General features: G+C 42.8%; 1 protein-coding gene across 3 annotated transcripts in view; it reads right to left on the bottom strand.

Moving 5' to 3' along the window:
- The window catches only part of LOC135394422 (tumor suppressor candidate 3-like), a 118,822-nt gene that overhangs the window by 84,595 nt on the left and 18,439 nt on the right, over positions 1-15,788 (bottom strand). For all 3 annotated transcript variants that reach the window (XM_064625157.1, XM_064625155.1, XM_064625156.1), the window contains exons 3-7: positions 11,287-11,404; positions 10,107-10,189; positions 8,339-8,396; positions 8,057-8,197; positions 3,927-4,010 (exon numbers count right to left, since the gene is read on the bottom strand). In XM_064625157.1, coding sequence (XP_064481227.1) covers positions 3,927-4,010; positions 8,057-8,197; positions 8,339-8,396; positions 10,107-10,189; positions 11,287-11,404 — 484 coding nt within the window. The remainder of the gene's footprint in view (positions 1-3,926; positions 4,011-8,056; positions 8,198-8,338; positions 8,397-10,106; positions 10,190-11,286; positions 11,405-15,788) is intronic.

The raw sequence follows: 15,788 nt of genomic DNA, 5'->3' as shown, positions 1-15,788 counted from the left end.
TGACGCACGTTGTCTCTCTTGTCGGAGATCCTGACTTTCATTTCGCGGTTGTTTTGCGATCGGAGGTTTATTTGTGAGACAAGAAAAATTGCACATGCTTGTGAAGCATTTCCTGGCTGTGCTACAGCATGTTGCAAACTTCCTTTCGGCAACGCGAGGACAGAGTGTTCCTTGGACAAACGACACATGGACAGACAGCACAAACACAGCGTCAAACATCGACTGCTTACATTGCTGGCTGTCTTACCTTGCGTTCGGCCAGGATATGTTTCAGAACAAACACGCTCTACTAGTCTGCGGTTGTTTCCGTGGCCATATTGGCCATATCGGCCATTGGCGCTCGACTGGCAATCGAGAGATGCGTAGTTCAAATTCTGGCGATGTCTGACTTTTTTGATGACTGTCATATTTCAATTGTTTCCGAAAGACAGGAAACTTATTCGTGCCGCGAATCCGTCTATGCCTACTTGGACACAGGCGAAACAACACAAGTAGTGCGCAAATACATTGTTGACGAATGGTTCAACACAAATCCGGAGATGCTCATTAACCTTGGCTTGTCAACGAAGTACATCAGGCTGAAAGAAGGAGCGGCCCCTTCTGTATTTTCACGGAAACGGAAGGCACAAATCTTTACCTCCACTTGGCGTTTCGGCGTCTGATTCCTGCTGTGGGGGAAAAAAAAAAGAGAAGAAGAAACATAGGTACGAACCCATCCCTCATCGGATATATCGCCTTCAGACTTTCACGAGATCTCCGAATCGAACATCTTGAGGCGTAGTTCGGAATTCACCGTGTTTATCCTGTTCACCTGGCAGCCGCACATTGAGCTGGAGGGATATTTGACGTCACACGCTCCTCAGATTTTCCCACAATTCTTTGCGGCAGCGGGCGCGCTCCACGGGCGATCATGTCGGGTGGGCGGCCCAGCGCGCCCGTAATCGTCAAAAATATGCCCATCCATACATCGTACTCACAAAATACTAGTGGCACCATAATTCTACGTAAGATTTACACCTTGTTCGGATCCTTTCTTGCAATTGGCAAATTTCACTTTCGTTGTCCTTTAAGAAAACCTGAGAAACGACTTTGGGCGCTGAAGGACTGAGGCACGTTCATTAAGGACTTTGAATGTTCACAGTGAAAGTTGTTGAAATAAAGTGGAATTGTGGTGTCCTTTACTCAAAATTCAGACTGTTAGAAGCCAAAAAAATTGGTCAGCGACTGTACTGCTTCGGAAAACGGAAAATGAACCGAAACTAGCTTGGAAGCGAAAACGGAACCAAAAAGTGAAGCTTTTATTTAACATAAAGGGAAACCAAAAAATTATTATTTTCGGTAACAAATCCTGGTTTTGATCCATGAGACGACCGGAACTTGATTCTGCTGCGATTCACCGTGTGTGTTGCACTGTCCGATCAACATAATTCTCATGAAAGAATACCACCATGCATCCACCGCTTCAGATCGTCCCAATCACATTGCCCTGTATTTTCTCCGTCAGCAAGCGCTGTTGGATGGACAAGCCCCACACTTCCGAAGTGCACTTCAACCCGTCTCAAACGGTGTGAAGGGTGCATCTGAGCACATGGCATGGGAAGGTACGTCACTTAACCCCCGCGTCAACCCTCTTTGAATGGCAGGCGGTGCCCTTCCAAGCAAGCGCTTGCAATGGATATGAAATATCAAGCTTAGACAAGGAGACCCGTCGGAGTGGGACGAAACCCCTGCGCACCCGGAATATGCAAAAAAAAAAAAAAAAATACCCAACTGCTTCTGATGAGATGCCTGTGTCCTCTGCTAGTCGGGACACCTTCCTTTGCATACACCGTATTTATTCGATTCTAGGCAGATACTTCTTTTCAAAATTTCTGGTTACGAAACTACGGGTGCGGCTTAGATTTGAGGATGTGGTCAGCGCGATTCCGTCTAGTTCCATCCGGTTCCGCCACCCCCACGCGCAGCGCATGCCGCCAGCAATTATTGTGTTTCCAACATGCAGCGTGTTTGCGACGGTATGGCACCAGTGAAGCGATGCCACTACACTGCGGCGTTCAAACGCAAAGTTGTTCTCGCTGCCGAGCAAACATCAAACCTCCAGGCGCAGCGAGAATTCAGCATTGATGAAAAGAACGTGCACCGCTGGATCCTGAACGGCCGTATCAAGCGTGCATCGCTAAGCCAACTTGCTAACTGGGTAGCTGCAGCTTGGCATGAGATTCCCGCAGAGCTGATCATTTTTGAAGTGTTAATTTACATGAATCCCAAGAGAGTGCGCTGTGGGAGGAGGACAGCAACAAGGGGTCTAGTGACGATAACAGCGACGACGATGATGACCACGACGAGTGACATGCCGAGTGCCGATAATAAATGCGTGATTGTTCATAACTTTATGCGGATCGGGGTTTTTTTTTGTTTTGTTTTTTCAGCCATGGGATTTCCAGGGGTCGGCCTAGAATTGGGACTGGCCTACTGGCCTACGGTAAGCACTTTCCTTGCATGAGAACAGAGTCTGTGCATGCAAGTTTAAAGCATTAAAAATAATTTCTGATGCTGCTTGTCCAAACCACGACCTAATAGATTATAACAACCATGTCATAGGCACCCCTCCCTTCCCAGCGCTGCATTTGGAAGCTAGCGGTGGCGCTACTCATTGGCCCGGTTATTGCTTCCTCAATTTCTGCAATACTTTGTACTTACCTTAACTTAGTATTTTTTTACACATGGTGGATGTCCCACAGGCGATGCTTCTTTCTAAAGTTGATTATGATCATTCTACGCGTTTTCATAGGAGCTGTTGCTGTCGTCTGCTACGGTAGTCATACATCTGCTTCTGCGCGTTCAAAATTAAAATTTCCATTGTCCAATCATGATGTAGATCTCGCGGGCCGATGAGTAGTGCCCTTAGCAGATCGTGCAGACAGGCTCCTCATAGGGGTAGCCGATTATGACATGTTCGTTATAATCTAGTAGGTCATGGTCCAAACGCGTTTCATCCCGCAGATTACTTTGTTTCATACTGAGGTACGTACAGTATTGAATGGTCCTCGTATTAATACACAGTAAAACCCTCTGATAACGGTATCTCGTATAATGATATTCCCTATAAAACGATGGTTGATAATTTTACTGTCAAAATATACATTGTTTCTATGGAGAAACGACCCACGTACAGTGATGAAGACCGGGGTCCCGAGTACTCGTATAATGATGTTGGACGCTGTCCTGTGCGTGTAACCTCGCGGCAAAAAATCGCCGCGATAAGATACAGTAGAATCTCGATGATACGAATCTTACAGGGTACAGGGTAGCGGAAAAAATTTGTATAATCCGAAATTCGTATCAAAAGAATTAAACCAAAATAAAAATTGAGGCAAGAAAATAGACAGCGACTGTTCATTTTCCAATACTGTCAGTGAAAGAGGTCGGTGGTAACGCTTTTATGTCCCCGTATTTCAAATTCGCGAGACGATTCAAAAGGCAAAGCACATGCTTTCTACCCGCGAGTCGCGTGACAGTGTTTTAAAGCGAGCTTCTCCTAAAGCACGCAGGCATTAGTTGAAGCCGACTTAAGGAATGGGGACGTGTAATATTGCCAGAAGTTGTCCTGATATGTTCCCTCCACGAGTTCTGGTCGCTATTTTCCAAACCCAGTGTGATGTCACCCAGCTTCGCGTTCTTTTTTTTTTTTTAGCATCTGTTTCTTTTTCTGTTGCTATACGCGGGGTGGCGCGCGACTATCGAGGACTCGCTATTTAGGTTAACCCTCGTTTAACGATGGAATTCACAATTACCGTCAATGTTGTTATACGTGGGTTTCACTGTTTTAGCTTCCAATGGACACAATAGAAAGTAAAACACAAAGATGCAAACAAAAATGGGAATTTAAATATTCTGCAATATGTGGTTGAAAATGAACTACTCACGACTCCACGATTTGTCTTGTGCATGAAAGGAGGTCCTCGAATGTGGTTCCACATTTGGCCAGATGTCATGGCAAATACAATGCACTGTAACAAGAAAATACATTAGCACGTGGTACTGACTTTTTATCACAATAAAGCATCAGGGATGTCCTTGAAGAACACGTCCTAACTCTGTTGAAACTCTCGGATTCAGCTTAAAAGCCCTTCAGATACAATTACTACCGTAATTTCTGGCACAAAATACTCATGTTATGCAGTGTAATTCCGTGCTCAATACATGGTATGCCTGTCCGGGTTGTAACCTTTGCTCAAGTCACAATCATGTAGACACATGATGGGCAGAACCTTGTACATTTCGCTCTTGGATGCCCTACTTTCGGGTGACTGATTTCGGAGCTGGCTTTCGGCTCATGGTACTCAGAGCAAGAAAGGCATAGATGAGTATCTAACAGGAGCGCAGCATCTCTTTTACCTATTTCTGATTGCTAGAGGTCCTTAGTCACAGGACATTCCTTAAAGTTGGACTCCGCAACAAAATCACCACCAAGGTAGTGGCATATCCGTAATCTTTGGGATTTCAGGAACATGCGTACGAAATATATCTGTCCAAAACCACGAAGATTTTACTCAAACAAATTATTATGAACCGAGCGCTTCGTCTCTGTGAAGTGAGAGGGCACTGAAAACAACACACTGCTGACATCATCCGGCATCGGGCAAGGGAGAAAGAATGCAAACTTGGAAGCAGACGACAATGCTGGGTGACGTCACGGAATCCTCTTCCGGACGAACCGCCGTAGTGTGGAGCTCTGTTTTCTGCTCTTCGCATTTCGGTTTTGGTTTGCTAATGTCATCATTTACTAATTAATTACTCGCACAAAATGAATGCGAATGTTGTATTCAGTATAGAGGGGGTGGTTCGTGTTCAGTATGATGCTCACCTATTTTTTTTCTCGAATCCTTGTGAAGCCTCCCTTTAAGAGTTCCACTCAAATATGCTTTGGATGACCACAACAACAAAGTGATGTAAAAGCTACACTTTAAGCCAATAGTTGTGGAATGTTCAAAGGTTCTGGAATCGGGCTGTGGCACAGGAGTTCGACATTGCGGATGGCTCCATAAAGGTGTAGAAGATTGCTGAGGTGTCACTAAGAAAGCTGAACAATCTGGAAAACGCTCGAAGAACTTAGCTTGGACTTTGAGAGGAAGCAACTACAACAGCAACTCCTCATCTATGAGTTCAAACTTGACTACAGTGCCAATGAAGTCACTTGAAGCATGTGCGAAGTAAAGAGGAAAAATCTGTGGGGAACATGACAGCAAAAAGGAGGACTGCTAAGCTCAAGCTTGGCAGCCTGAGCCTGAAAGAAAACATCCCCCTCGAAGATCAACCATAGTTGACCCACATGCTCAACATGGCATCAATGGGTCCAAAGTGTCAATGTACAGAAAATTGAGCCATAGATGAAAAACTACAGCTTGTCCAAGAATTCCAAGCTCGGACGCCGCCACCACCACTGTTACAAGTGAAGCCAAGAGAACAGCATGGGACGGGATTGTGAACATAGTTGTAGAAACTAGAGGTGTGCGAATATTCGAATTCTCGAATTCGAATCGAATATCAAACGCTCGAACTATTCGATTCGCGAATCGAATATCCAATATTCGATTTTTCGAATATTCGACTATTCCACGAATATGAACGACACAATCCGAAAGTGGGCTTCACCTGATGCTTCTGTGCATGAGGTGAAGCCTGCTTTATGAAATTTCCCTTCCTACAGGACCAACACAGGCGGGACGGTGTTTAGTTTAAGATAACGTTATCCAAAGTTAGTTTTGTAAACATCGTCTGTGGAAGGGGTGGCGCCCCTCCCACATGTAGTTTAGCGGTGCCGACGAGGGACTTTGACTTGATGTCTGTGAGGTTGCCTTTAAAAATGAGGACTCTCGAATAATGACTACAGTCCACTAGCAAGAAGAGTGTCTTAAAGATGTCATTTACGTCTAAAATTTCAGTAGTGCAACTTCCTAGGGCGAGTGCAAAGAAACTAAAAGGTGTTTATGGCAAAGCTGAGGCAGGATGCCAATTCGTTTGTTTCACAAATGGCCTGTGGTTGTCTGAAACAATTACATGATTACAACAATTACAAATTACAATCAAATTACAAATTAAAATTACAGCCTCATCCGTATAACGTGCTACTGCCTGGCATACAATTTTGAAATGAAGGTAAACACTCCAGTACTCCAGTAAGTGTAGGCTCACCTGAAAAGCAGGAAGCACTCTCATGTAAAATTAAAGAGCAGGGGCTTTAAACAGAAGAATTGCATCTCTCTCTTGTGACAGTTAATGCCAGAAAAATTACACTAAAGCCATGGGCTACAAAATGGAAACTTTTAGTGCGAAAGTCACATATTGTAAATTTTGCACGAATATTCGATATTCGATTCAGTATTCGGAATTTTCCCCCCCATTCGATTCGATATTCGATTCGACTTAGAATATTCGGATTCGCACACCCCTAGTAGAAACCCATTACATACGAAAGATAGTATTAGAGAATGGGATAACTTAAAAACTAAAAGCAGAGCACAGCCAGGTATTCTGCTTTGACTTTTCTATACACTAACAGGTTACGTCATAAATACAGGAAGGGGTATAAACAAAACAGCTGCTAATATGTGCAGCCATTTTGCAGATAGGAGCTCTTAAAGTAGCACTGAAGTAATTTTTAACACCTTGTTTTCTTCCTATAAAACTGTCAAGTAGGCCAGTAAGATGCACCATGCGAAGTAATTCACACCACAGAGTCATAATTACCGCAGAAATTGAATTTAAAATATGCCGCAAAAAGCGACCGTGCGCAACGGCGGTGAATAGCAGTACCAGCCTGTGATCTGCCTGGAACCTTGCGCTCACGCTATAAGGAGAACGCTCGCTGATTGGTCTAGAGAAATGTCAGCTACTCCGCTGTCGTCTGCTACTCAGCTGTTCGGGGTACTGAAAAAGCCTTTCTCCTGGCTCGGTAATGATTCGGTCGCTCCTTCTATCCCCAATTCACCGGGAGAACTGGCAAAACTGGTTTACGGCTGCAAAGGGACAAGGCACTGACCCCCACTGACCAGCGAACCAGACCGAGTTCTCCTCATAACGTCATCGGTGACGTGGCGTCATACCTCCTCATCCTCGTTATACCTGGAGTGGTGAGTTGAGGGTGAAGGCGCGGAGCCATGTTTATGCGAGTTTTTTTCTGGGAACCAAATTGCACACATCAAAACCTTTCGCGCTATTCGGTAAAATGACACACACACTTTCATCAGGCGTCTTAATCTGCAAATTTTTTGGATGGCCCTCTGTACTCCTTTAAAGGGATTGCGACAAGACACCCCAGGTTATACCAGATCAACGTAAAACTAAGACTTTCAGGTCCCCCACTCACTATGAACCTCGATTTACGAGTCCCTAATTTTATAAGTATCAATTTCCTGAGAAATACCTGCCTTTCATAAAGGTCATGAAGGTTTCATGTCGGTTGTCTCATTAAGTTCCTTAATGCAGCCCTAAAGGATGTTTATGCAAACCACCTTATGCAATAAGGTTGAAGTGAAGAGTTTTCCTTGGCTCGGAACATCCTTAAACTGTTTTATGCAAACAGGCCCAGGTTTTACCAGTTTATACCTTAACATAAAATTACAAATAAAATTTTGCTTTCACTGTGTGTACAAAAAAACTCCAGTTTCATTTCCTGCCAATTTGCACTGAGTGTCTTCACGTTTAAAGTATTACCACTGAAAAGTGAAAACCATCAATTCATGTCGAACAAAATAACCACAGATTTTGCATGTCGAATTCCCGAAAAATTAAACACCATAAACCAGAAACCCCAGTAACAAGTCATATGGAAGAATGCTGAAGCTATCTGGCATTGCATCACCATCAGCATGGCCCACATTCTTTTTTTGCTCTTCACAGAGCAGTAAGGTTCCTTGTCCAGGGAACATGTCAAGCAGGATGTGTATGCACAATACCGCATGTAAGACATGACATTACCTGACACAACAACAACGTGCACAACTCCTTTGTTTAACATGCACGCAAAGTCTTCGCCATAAAATGTCATCCATACCAGTGCTGCAATTCCCCAAGACGTCTTGTTGTAGAGAAAGTCCAAATTGTTGCGTCTCATATACAGTAGTGCTCCGATGAGTGCAAACAAGATGACCAGAGCTATGGTACCTGAGTAGCTTGGAGGCCTGAACACTCGTATCTGAGCATGGAAGATCCACAGTACACTGATTAGAATTGAAACATGGCAGCAAGCTAGAAAGGTGCAAGAGTGAGTGGCATAGTCCACTGAACAATATTGTCCTAGTGACTTTAAAATGTATGAGAAGAACAAATATCTCACATGCACATCTGCTCGTTCAGCAACCCAGCGTGCAATAGTCTCAGCAGCAAATCCAATTCTGCTCCAAACAGAGACAATAGTACAACATTGCATAACAATGCGAGGGCTAAGAGGGATTTATAACATATATACAAGTCAAAACTGTACGACATCTAAGCAGAAGCTCTGATCACATGTGCTTTCAGTAATAATTCTAGAACTGACATGGTTCTAAGGCTCTACCAGATGCGATTTATGACTAGGGCCTGACTTTTTCGGGTTTTATTTTTGGCCAAATTCGGGGGGTAAATATCGGGTGATATTTTTCGTTTGAAAATTCGGGTGTATTCGGGTTAAATCCCGTTACGGCATATTCTGTCGTCAGGAATTCGGGTGATATTTTTTTTGTTTAATAAAAATTTGTCTTAACATGGAACTAATGTTTAGCAATGTTATCAAACTTTATTTTAATGCACGCTTACGAGTGTGCCACGCGACCCGGATGTTTTCGGGTAGATTCGGGTTAAACCCGACTTTTACAGATTTCGTTCAGGGGTAAATATCGGGTGGACACGGGTTTAACCCTAAAAAGTCAGGCCCTATTTATGACCAGCAAAATTACAGTTTACAGAAGCCTATAAGGATGACAATGGTAATGGTTCTGTCTGAAGCTATAATTTTTTTGTCAGAAAGGTGATGTCAATAATTTAAAAGCCGCAACGCTACAGTTATGGCTAGAGGTGAGGCATCCACACCACACCTGTGTACGTAAAATCTGTGACTGCATTTGCAACCAGCTAGCTGGTATAGATGTATCCGCATCCGTGCAGATGTTGAGCATATCCGCACATCTGGATTCATTGTATTTGTGGGAAAAACTCCACATGTCATGTGCACTTTTCAGCATGCACATCACTCATGAACATTATGTCATCCAGAATCGTCCAATAAAATGCTGAAGGCAGAGCAATGCAATAGATGGCACACCTTGACACCAGTTTTGATTTTTTGCGTCAATTGTGCCTCCACCTGGGGGACGTCGACACAGGTACTAAGGCTTATTTGCAGATAAAATGTGGATATCCACACATACCACAAAGGTGTGCAAATTTATCCACACTTTATCCACTCAGATTACAAATCCTTACGCTTCTATTCGCAAACCACGATGTAGCGCGGATCCGCGGGTATAACTGCACTCCTGCACACCTTTGTTATGGCTGCAAAACCTGAAGTTTCTCGACTGTCTCACGTGGAAACTCTGTCAGTAGACCCTCTGACCCTTGGTTCTGCTTTAGGAATGCTGTCCTCTTCTTGACTCTCTTCATTGCTCTAGCTGTGTACTATAAATTTGCCAGTATATCACATCTCAGCTGCATTTGAGACCTTGGTTGTGTATCTTCAGTCTATGTTCCCCAGACTCTTGGTTTTTGGCAATGAGTCCTTGTCACCATGCTTGGTACTTCAAGTTTTAAACAAATGTGACTGGAAACTAGTAGTGTGAAAAAACAAGTAGCTTCTAAATTTACAGCTTTTTCCAGGTTTCAATGCACCTGTAAGAAATAGCACGAATAAAAGTTGGCTGCACCTCCGGGCCAAACGTATTTAAATGCAATCACTTAGTAGGGGGTAGTTTTTTGGATGCTATTAATTTGTTATTGATGTTTTGTGAAAGTGTTTTCTGCACAGTTATCATGGTGGTTACACAACTTCAGTGATCACATGGTGGCCCTATGAAGCTATGGACGGACCTACACAATGGTCGACCCTATGTAATAAAATGCATTACCTCTGAATATCCATGCTATCACCTTTCTTTGGTTTTCCCTTGTCAGGGAAGTGCAAGAAAACTGGAGCAGAGTTCTGACCAAGCTGAAAAAAAAAAAATTTTTTTTACATGTAATAAAATGTTTATCACAGTCAGTCACACAGCACCTGCTAATTAGAACGAGCTCCCTACCCCAGAGTTTTCTAAGTTTAGGATATACTATTACAACATGCAGCAAGATGTTGTGTTCTAATCTCGAGGGAATATTTGGTTCTTGCAGAGGCGCAGCACTCTGAGCATCAGCAACTGAGACCCCAGGGACATTCCAAACAGGTTGGATGGTAAACCAGGATGGAAAATGTAAATGAGACAAGAGGTTTACAATAGCTGTGGCTACATGAATGCAACAGGAGTATTATATCAAGTTATCACACCTTCTTGCACTTATCCCGACTGAGGGACTGGTTGACGGAGAGGATCCGTTGTGATAAGTCCATATGATATACTTTTGTCACACTCATGTAAATGCAGCTATTAACCAGTACAATGATTAAAGAAGCACAGAAAGCAATGTTGTCGCTACCTTTTTTTTTTTAACGCTAACCTGACTACTAAAATGCCCCATGCAAGGTGATTCGTTCGACAGATGCAAAAATCTCGCAGAATTTGATTTTAAAAATAGCGACTGTGCTCAACGGTGGCAACTACCCGCCCATCACTACGACACAGCCCGCTAACTTGTTTGGAGGTTTGGAGAAACGTCGTCTGCCACACAGAGAGAGAATTGGGACAGAAAAAATTAAATAAAATGTGCGGAAAGTGCTGGCCCCGATTAGCGCACGGTCTCTCTTGTAACCGTAATGACATCACACCCTTTTTCTTCCTCCTCCTCTTTGTCTCACCCTGCAGAGCGTGCTGATCGGGAATATGCACATCAATGTTCAGGGAGTTTCTTTTTTTCTAAGAAAAATGTTGCATACAGGGATACAGAGAATCTTAGTACGTACCAACTAGCCCAGTTCAGAACTGTTGTCACAAACAGGGATATTTTTTGTCACATCTCATAATGTGTCAGAAACAGAAAATCTAGATGGCTTTCTGGGTTACTTTAAAGTATACTTACTGAGGTCTCCTACAGTTAACACTTCCTCCTGCCAGCACACAACACTTTCAATGCATTCACAAGGAAAAGAAGACTTACTGAAACAAACACATCCGAACCCTCATCGTAGTCTACTAGGCCGAAGAAGAGCTTGTTTGAGTATGCTTGGGAGTATCTCCAGGAGTTAGCAACAATTTGAAATTCCTCATTTGCTTGCCTGAAACACAAAATATAAGTGACAGTGTGGTGGACAAACCCCATAGTGCAAAGCCTCAGTCTGGGCAGAAACACAAGAATGAAACCTGCAAAAGTTTAATATCTAAACCACATGTCACAGACATATAAACATACTGCAAGAAAAAGGGTAGGACAAAGTTCAAAAAGGGCCAACGAAACAACCACGACCAAAAGAGGAACAGGGTCAAGCTGAAGTATAGAAGGTTACAGAAGGTGTCTGTAGGCAGGTTGAATGGACACAAAGGCTACACTAACACAATTGCCTGCAGCTTGTTAAAGCTCCTCTCAGAAGTTGCTTTAGTGTACGGTCAAACTCCTTTAGAACAAACGCCTTTTTAATGAGAGAAAGCGACAACACTACAACAAAACTTTTTGCTGTAGGCCTAATGTAATTCTCGAACACTTATAACAAATTCCTTTACCATGAATATACAGGAATCGCAAAGTGATTTTCAAGTCTGTTCCACCAAGTTCTAACCCATACAATGAAGTTCTGCAGTAGAATTGCGAACTATACGCTGTGCCCCATCCTCCCAGCGTTTTCTGGGGGTTCCCAGTGGCACCCCTTTGTGCCCAGGGAGAGGGGGGCGGATTCCAACCCACCATCTGTGCTTACTGACCTGGACTAACCTCACTGAGGTGTGCTAACCTAACCTAATGTACACAATGTATACATGTCATATTATGATCCAACATTTCTCTACCTCTCAGACCTCACAACTGTATAATTATTACATTTGTAGATTCTTGTATATGGCCTTCCTTCACTTCCACACAATATATCATTTTCAACACACTCATTACTTTTTAGAAGCCATAAGCCCATCTACAAAACTACTCCTGCCCATTTTTGCCGGACCAAAGTCTCAATTGTGGTGTAATTAAAGGCTGACATAATACGTAGGAATAAAAAGTTGCTACATGAAATAGAGATGATGTTTTGTTTGTCTTCTAATGGGTGTTTAGGAGAAGTTCACCAAGACAAAGCTGACTGGACAACCTCTACACTATGCCCTATCCCTAGTCATAGATTTATAAGATTTTGTACTACGTAAATTCAGTATACATCCTTTTAGCGAATTTGCCTTTACAACAAACATTTTTGTCACAGCCTCTTGAGTTTCATTGTAAAGGCGTTTGACTGTATCATGTTCCCAGCTATACGTAATTGTTGTTTCTGCCTTAAGAGAGGGAGAGCAGTGAGCGAGTTATTGGTTCCATTTAATAGGAATCTCCATACCATGAAATCTTCGTGCCTCGTTGGGCATTTTTGCTCATAATGAAATGCTTGGCCTTGGTAAGAAAGTTTGTCAAGCTACTTCAGGTTCTTCTCCTTCAAAGTTTTTGTTGAAAGACAATAAGCTTGATATGCCTCTCAGGATTGTCCTCAATGAAAACAACACTTGGCAACAACATGTTTAAAAGTTTATTCTAAAACTGACTACAATTTGGCTCTCGTTCTTTTATTCTAAAATCTCATTCAATTTTGTCCTTGCCCAACACTTTATTGTTAAAAAACTCTGAAGATTTTCTGAAGAAGCTGTACGTATTTCATAGATTTTCAGTTTTTGTCATGTCTTTAGATGTTAGGGACCTGTAGTATTCTTCAAAGAGGTCTCTTCTTTAAAAACGTTTACACAATCTTCTACATGCTCTCAATCGCATGCTAGAATAGCCATAGATAGCATTTTGTACACACAGAGAGAAACGGTTTTTAAAGGACAACGGAAACGAAATTTGTCCATTGCAAAAAGGGGACCGAACAAGGTGTAAATATTATGTAAAATTATGGTGCCACTAGTATTTTGCAAGTACGCTGTGCGGATGGCCATATTTCTGACGATTACGAGAGCGCTGGGCCGCCCACTAGACACGATCGCCCATGGAGCACGCCAAGCATTGCGGGAAAATCTGAGGAGCGCGTGACGTCAAATATCTCTCGCGCTCCATGTGCGGCTGCCCGGCACAAACACGGCGAATTCTGAATAACGCCTGAAAATGTTTGATTCAAAGATCTCGTGGAAGTCTGAAGACAATATATCCTATGAGAGATGGGTTTGTACATGCTTCTTCGTCTCCGTTCGTTCCCCGTAGCAGGAATTAGACGTACGCCGAAACACCAAATGAAATGAAGCGAAATGAAAGTCAGGAACTCCAACAGGAGAGCCAACGTGCGTCACTTCCGTGGTCTGCTACGGCGGCGCGGCGACGCTCACCAGGGGCTCAGATTGCTCCACGGCCGAATTTTATATCGCGATTGTGGCGGCGTTTCAACTAATATACACAAATCTAAGTCGAATTCCGGATTGTTTTGGTACACATCGCAATATGAGGCAAATAGCTTTGCAGCCTATTTTCATTTCCGTCGTCCTTTAAAAGTCCCTCTGTAGCCCCATTGTTGTCAGAAATTCATTTGATCACCTATGACATACTGCACGATGTCGAGAGCAAGTGCAACGTTTTCTGATCAATTAGACAGCAATCACGGTGGCATTGGACTTGATATACGGAATGATATCCCCTTTCTTGTATGCCAAGACATAGGTATAAAGGCTGGCCTATGTGAAAGTCCCTTTATTGAAATCCCGGTCTCTTGTAAGAGCCCAATCCCTCCGTAGTATATCGTTCCCCGCCCAACTGTATGCCTCTGTTTCTGCAGGAGTTTGAGAAAGTGCTGCACTACCATTCTTTTACATATACATATACACATTTTGTAAATACATATAATGCAAAAATACTAGGTGATGTTAACAGGAATGTACCTAGTGATATTAGTTGTATGAATTATTGGGAAATCTGTGGTACCTACAGCTTTGATCAATTTATTGATGTCCCAACACAGTATAGCCTGAATACCTCTGCTATGTTGTTAGATCATATTATTAGCAACCTTGATAGAGAAGACATGATCTTGGGTGTGGTAGCCTGTGACACCACTGACCATGACCTCATTTTTGTAACATGTTTACATGCCATACAACAAAGGCCTGTTACTAGAGAATTTGTAGACTTTTCTTCCGCTGAATTCTATCTTTCGATACATGATGGGCACTTTTCGCAGTGTGATAGGCAGAATTGTACACATTACCGAATACTGTTATAAATATGTATATATATACTGTTTATAAATACTGTTACCCATTACTAACATGCCAGAAGCAGCGTGTTCCCGTTTCCCGATGGTAACGAGTTACTCTTACGTTACCATGCTATTACAGAGTCAGGATTGACAGGTCAAAATAAAAACTGACATGTGTTCTATTTGGTCCGACAATTTACATAGAATTTGCTTTCAACAGTAAGGGGGTGCACAAAATGAGCAGCTTTTCTTTTTCTTTTTTTTTCTGCATTTCCTTGTGAGAACCTCTGTGGCAAGGCTTCACAGACATGCAGTGTCATCTGAGTTTAGTGACTCTAGTTTATCCATGGGCAGCAGCTGTGAGATAACACAGAAAATCACAGGGTCTTTTTCCAATAATGCTTACATGGCCAATGACACGACTGGATAGCATCGCAATATTCATCATACTGTTCACCCTAGGATTCAAGAAAAGAATGACTGCTGGACCAAAGGCTCCCACAGGGTCAACATCCAATCCAAGTCACCAGATGTTAGAAGAATACAGAGTTTCCACGTACTAAATGACAATGCCGTCCATGTTGAAGCAAAGTGTGAACGAAGAAAACGAACGAATAACGTGGGTAACGAGTAGTCGATTCTTGTAACTGAAGTCGTTTTTAGTTACAATTTTTGACAAAGCAACTAAATCTTTACTTCGTTACCGAGGAAGTAACTGGGTAACAAGTTACAATAATTTTGACGACAGAATAGAGCAAAAATTTAGTTGTTTTACATCGGAATTTCAGATTATCTGAAGTTCTACGCAGCGAATGCTGTTAAGTCAGTGACGCTCCATAACAACGAAACCTTGGCTAACGTCAGGTCTATTGAAATCTATTAAACACAAACATTAAACATAAAAATAGCCAGTATGCTAGATATCGTTCAAGAACGATAAAAAGGACTGCCAGGTACACAAAGCACAGGAGTAAAAACTGGGTCTGGTGTACCGTATTTTCACGCGTATTAGCTGCACCACAGATAAGCCGCAGGACTCGTTTTTAGATACATTTTGAAAATGTTTTTGCACATAAGCCGCACTCGCAGATAAGCCGCCGGAAATACGACGCGACTGCTTTGTGCGCTAAACCAGTGATGCACATACAAAATCAATAGAGACTCTCAACGCTCGTCGACGTCGCACTCCCTGCTAGCTGCCCTGTTCCTGTACTGGTCCGCGAAGTTGACAACTTTTAGTGCCGTAGCTGTGCCTCCGCGTTGGAGCCATGCCTCACCTCTAACT

Source organism: Ornithodoros turicata, chromosome 5, assembly GCF_037126465.1.
Source record: "Ornithodoros turicata isolate Travis chromosome 5, ASM3712646v1, whole genome shotgun sequence".
In the NCBI taxonomy this organism is placed as follows: domain Eukaryota; kingdom Metazoa; phylum Arthropoda; class Arachnida; order Ixodida; family Argasidae; genus Ornithodoros; species Ornithodoros turicata.
Note: the sequence above shows the minus strand (reverse complement) of the source record. Positions and strands in the feature narration are given on the sequence as shown.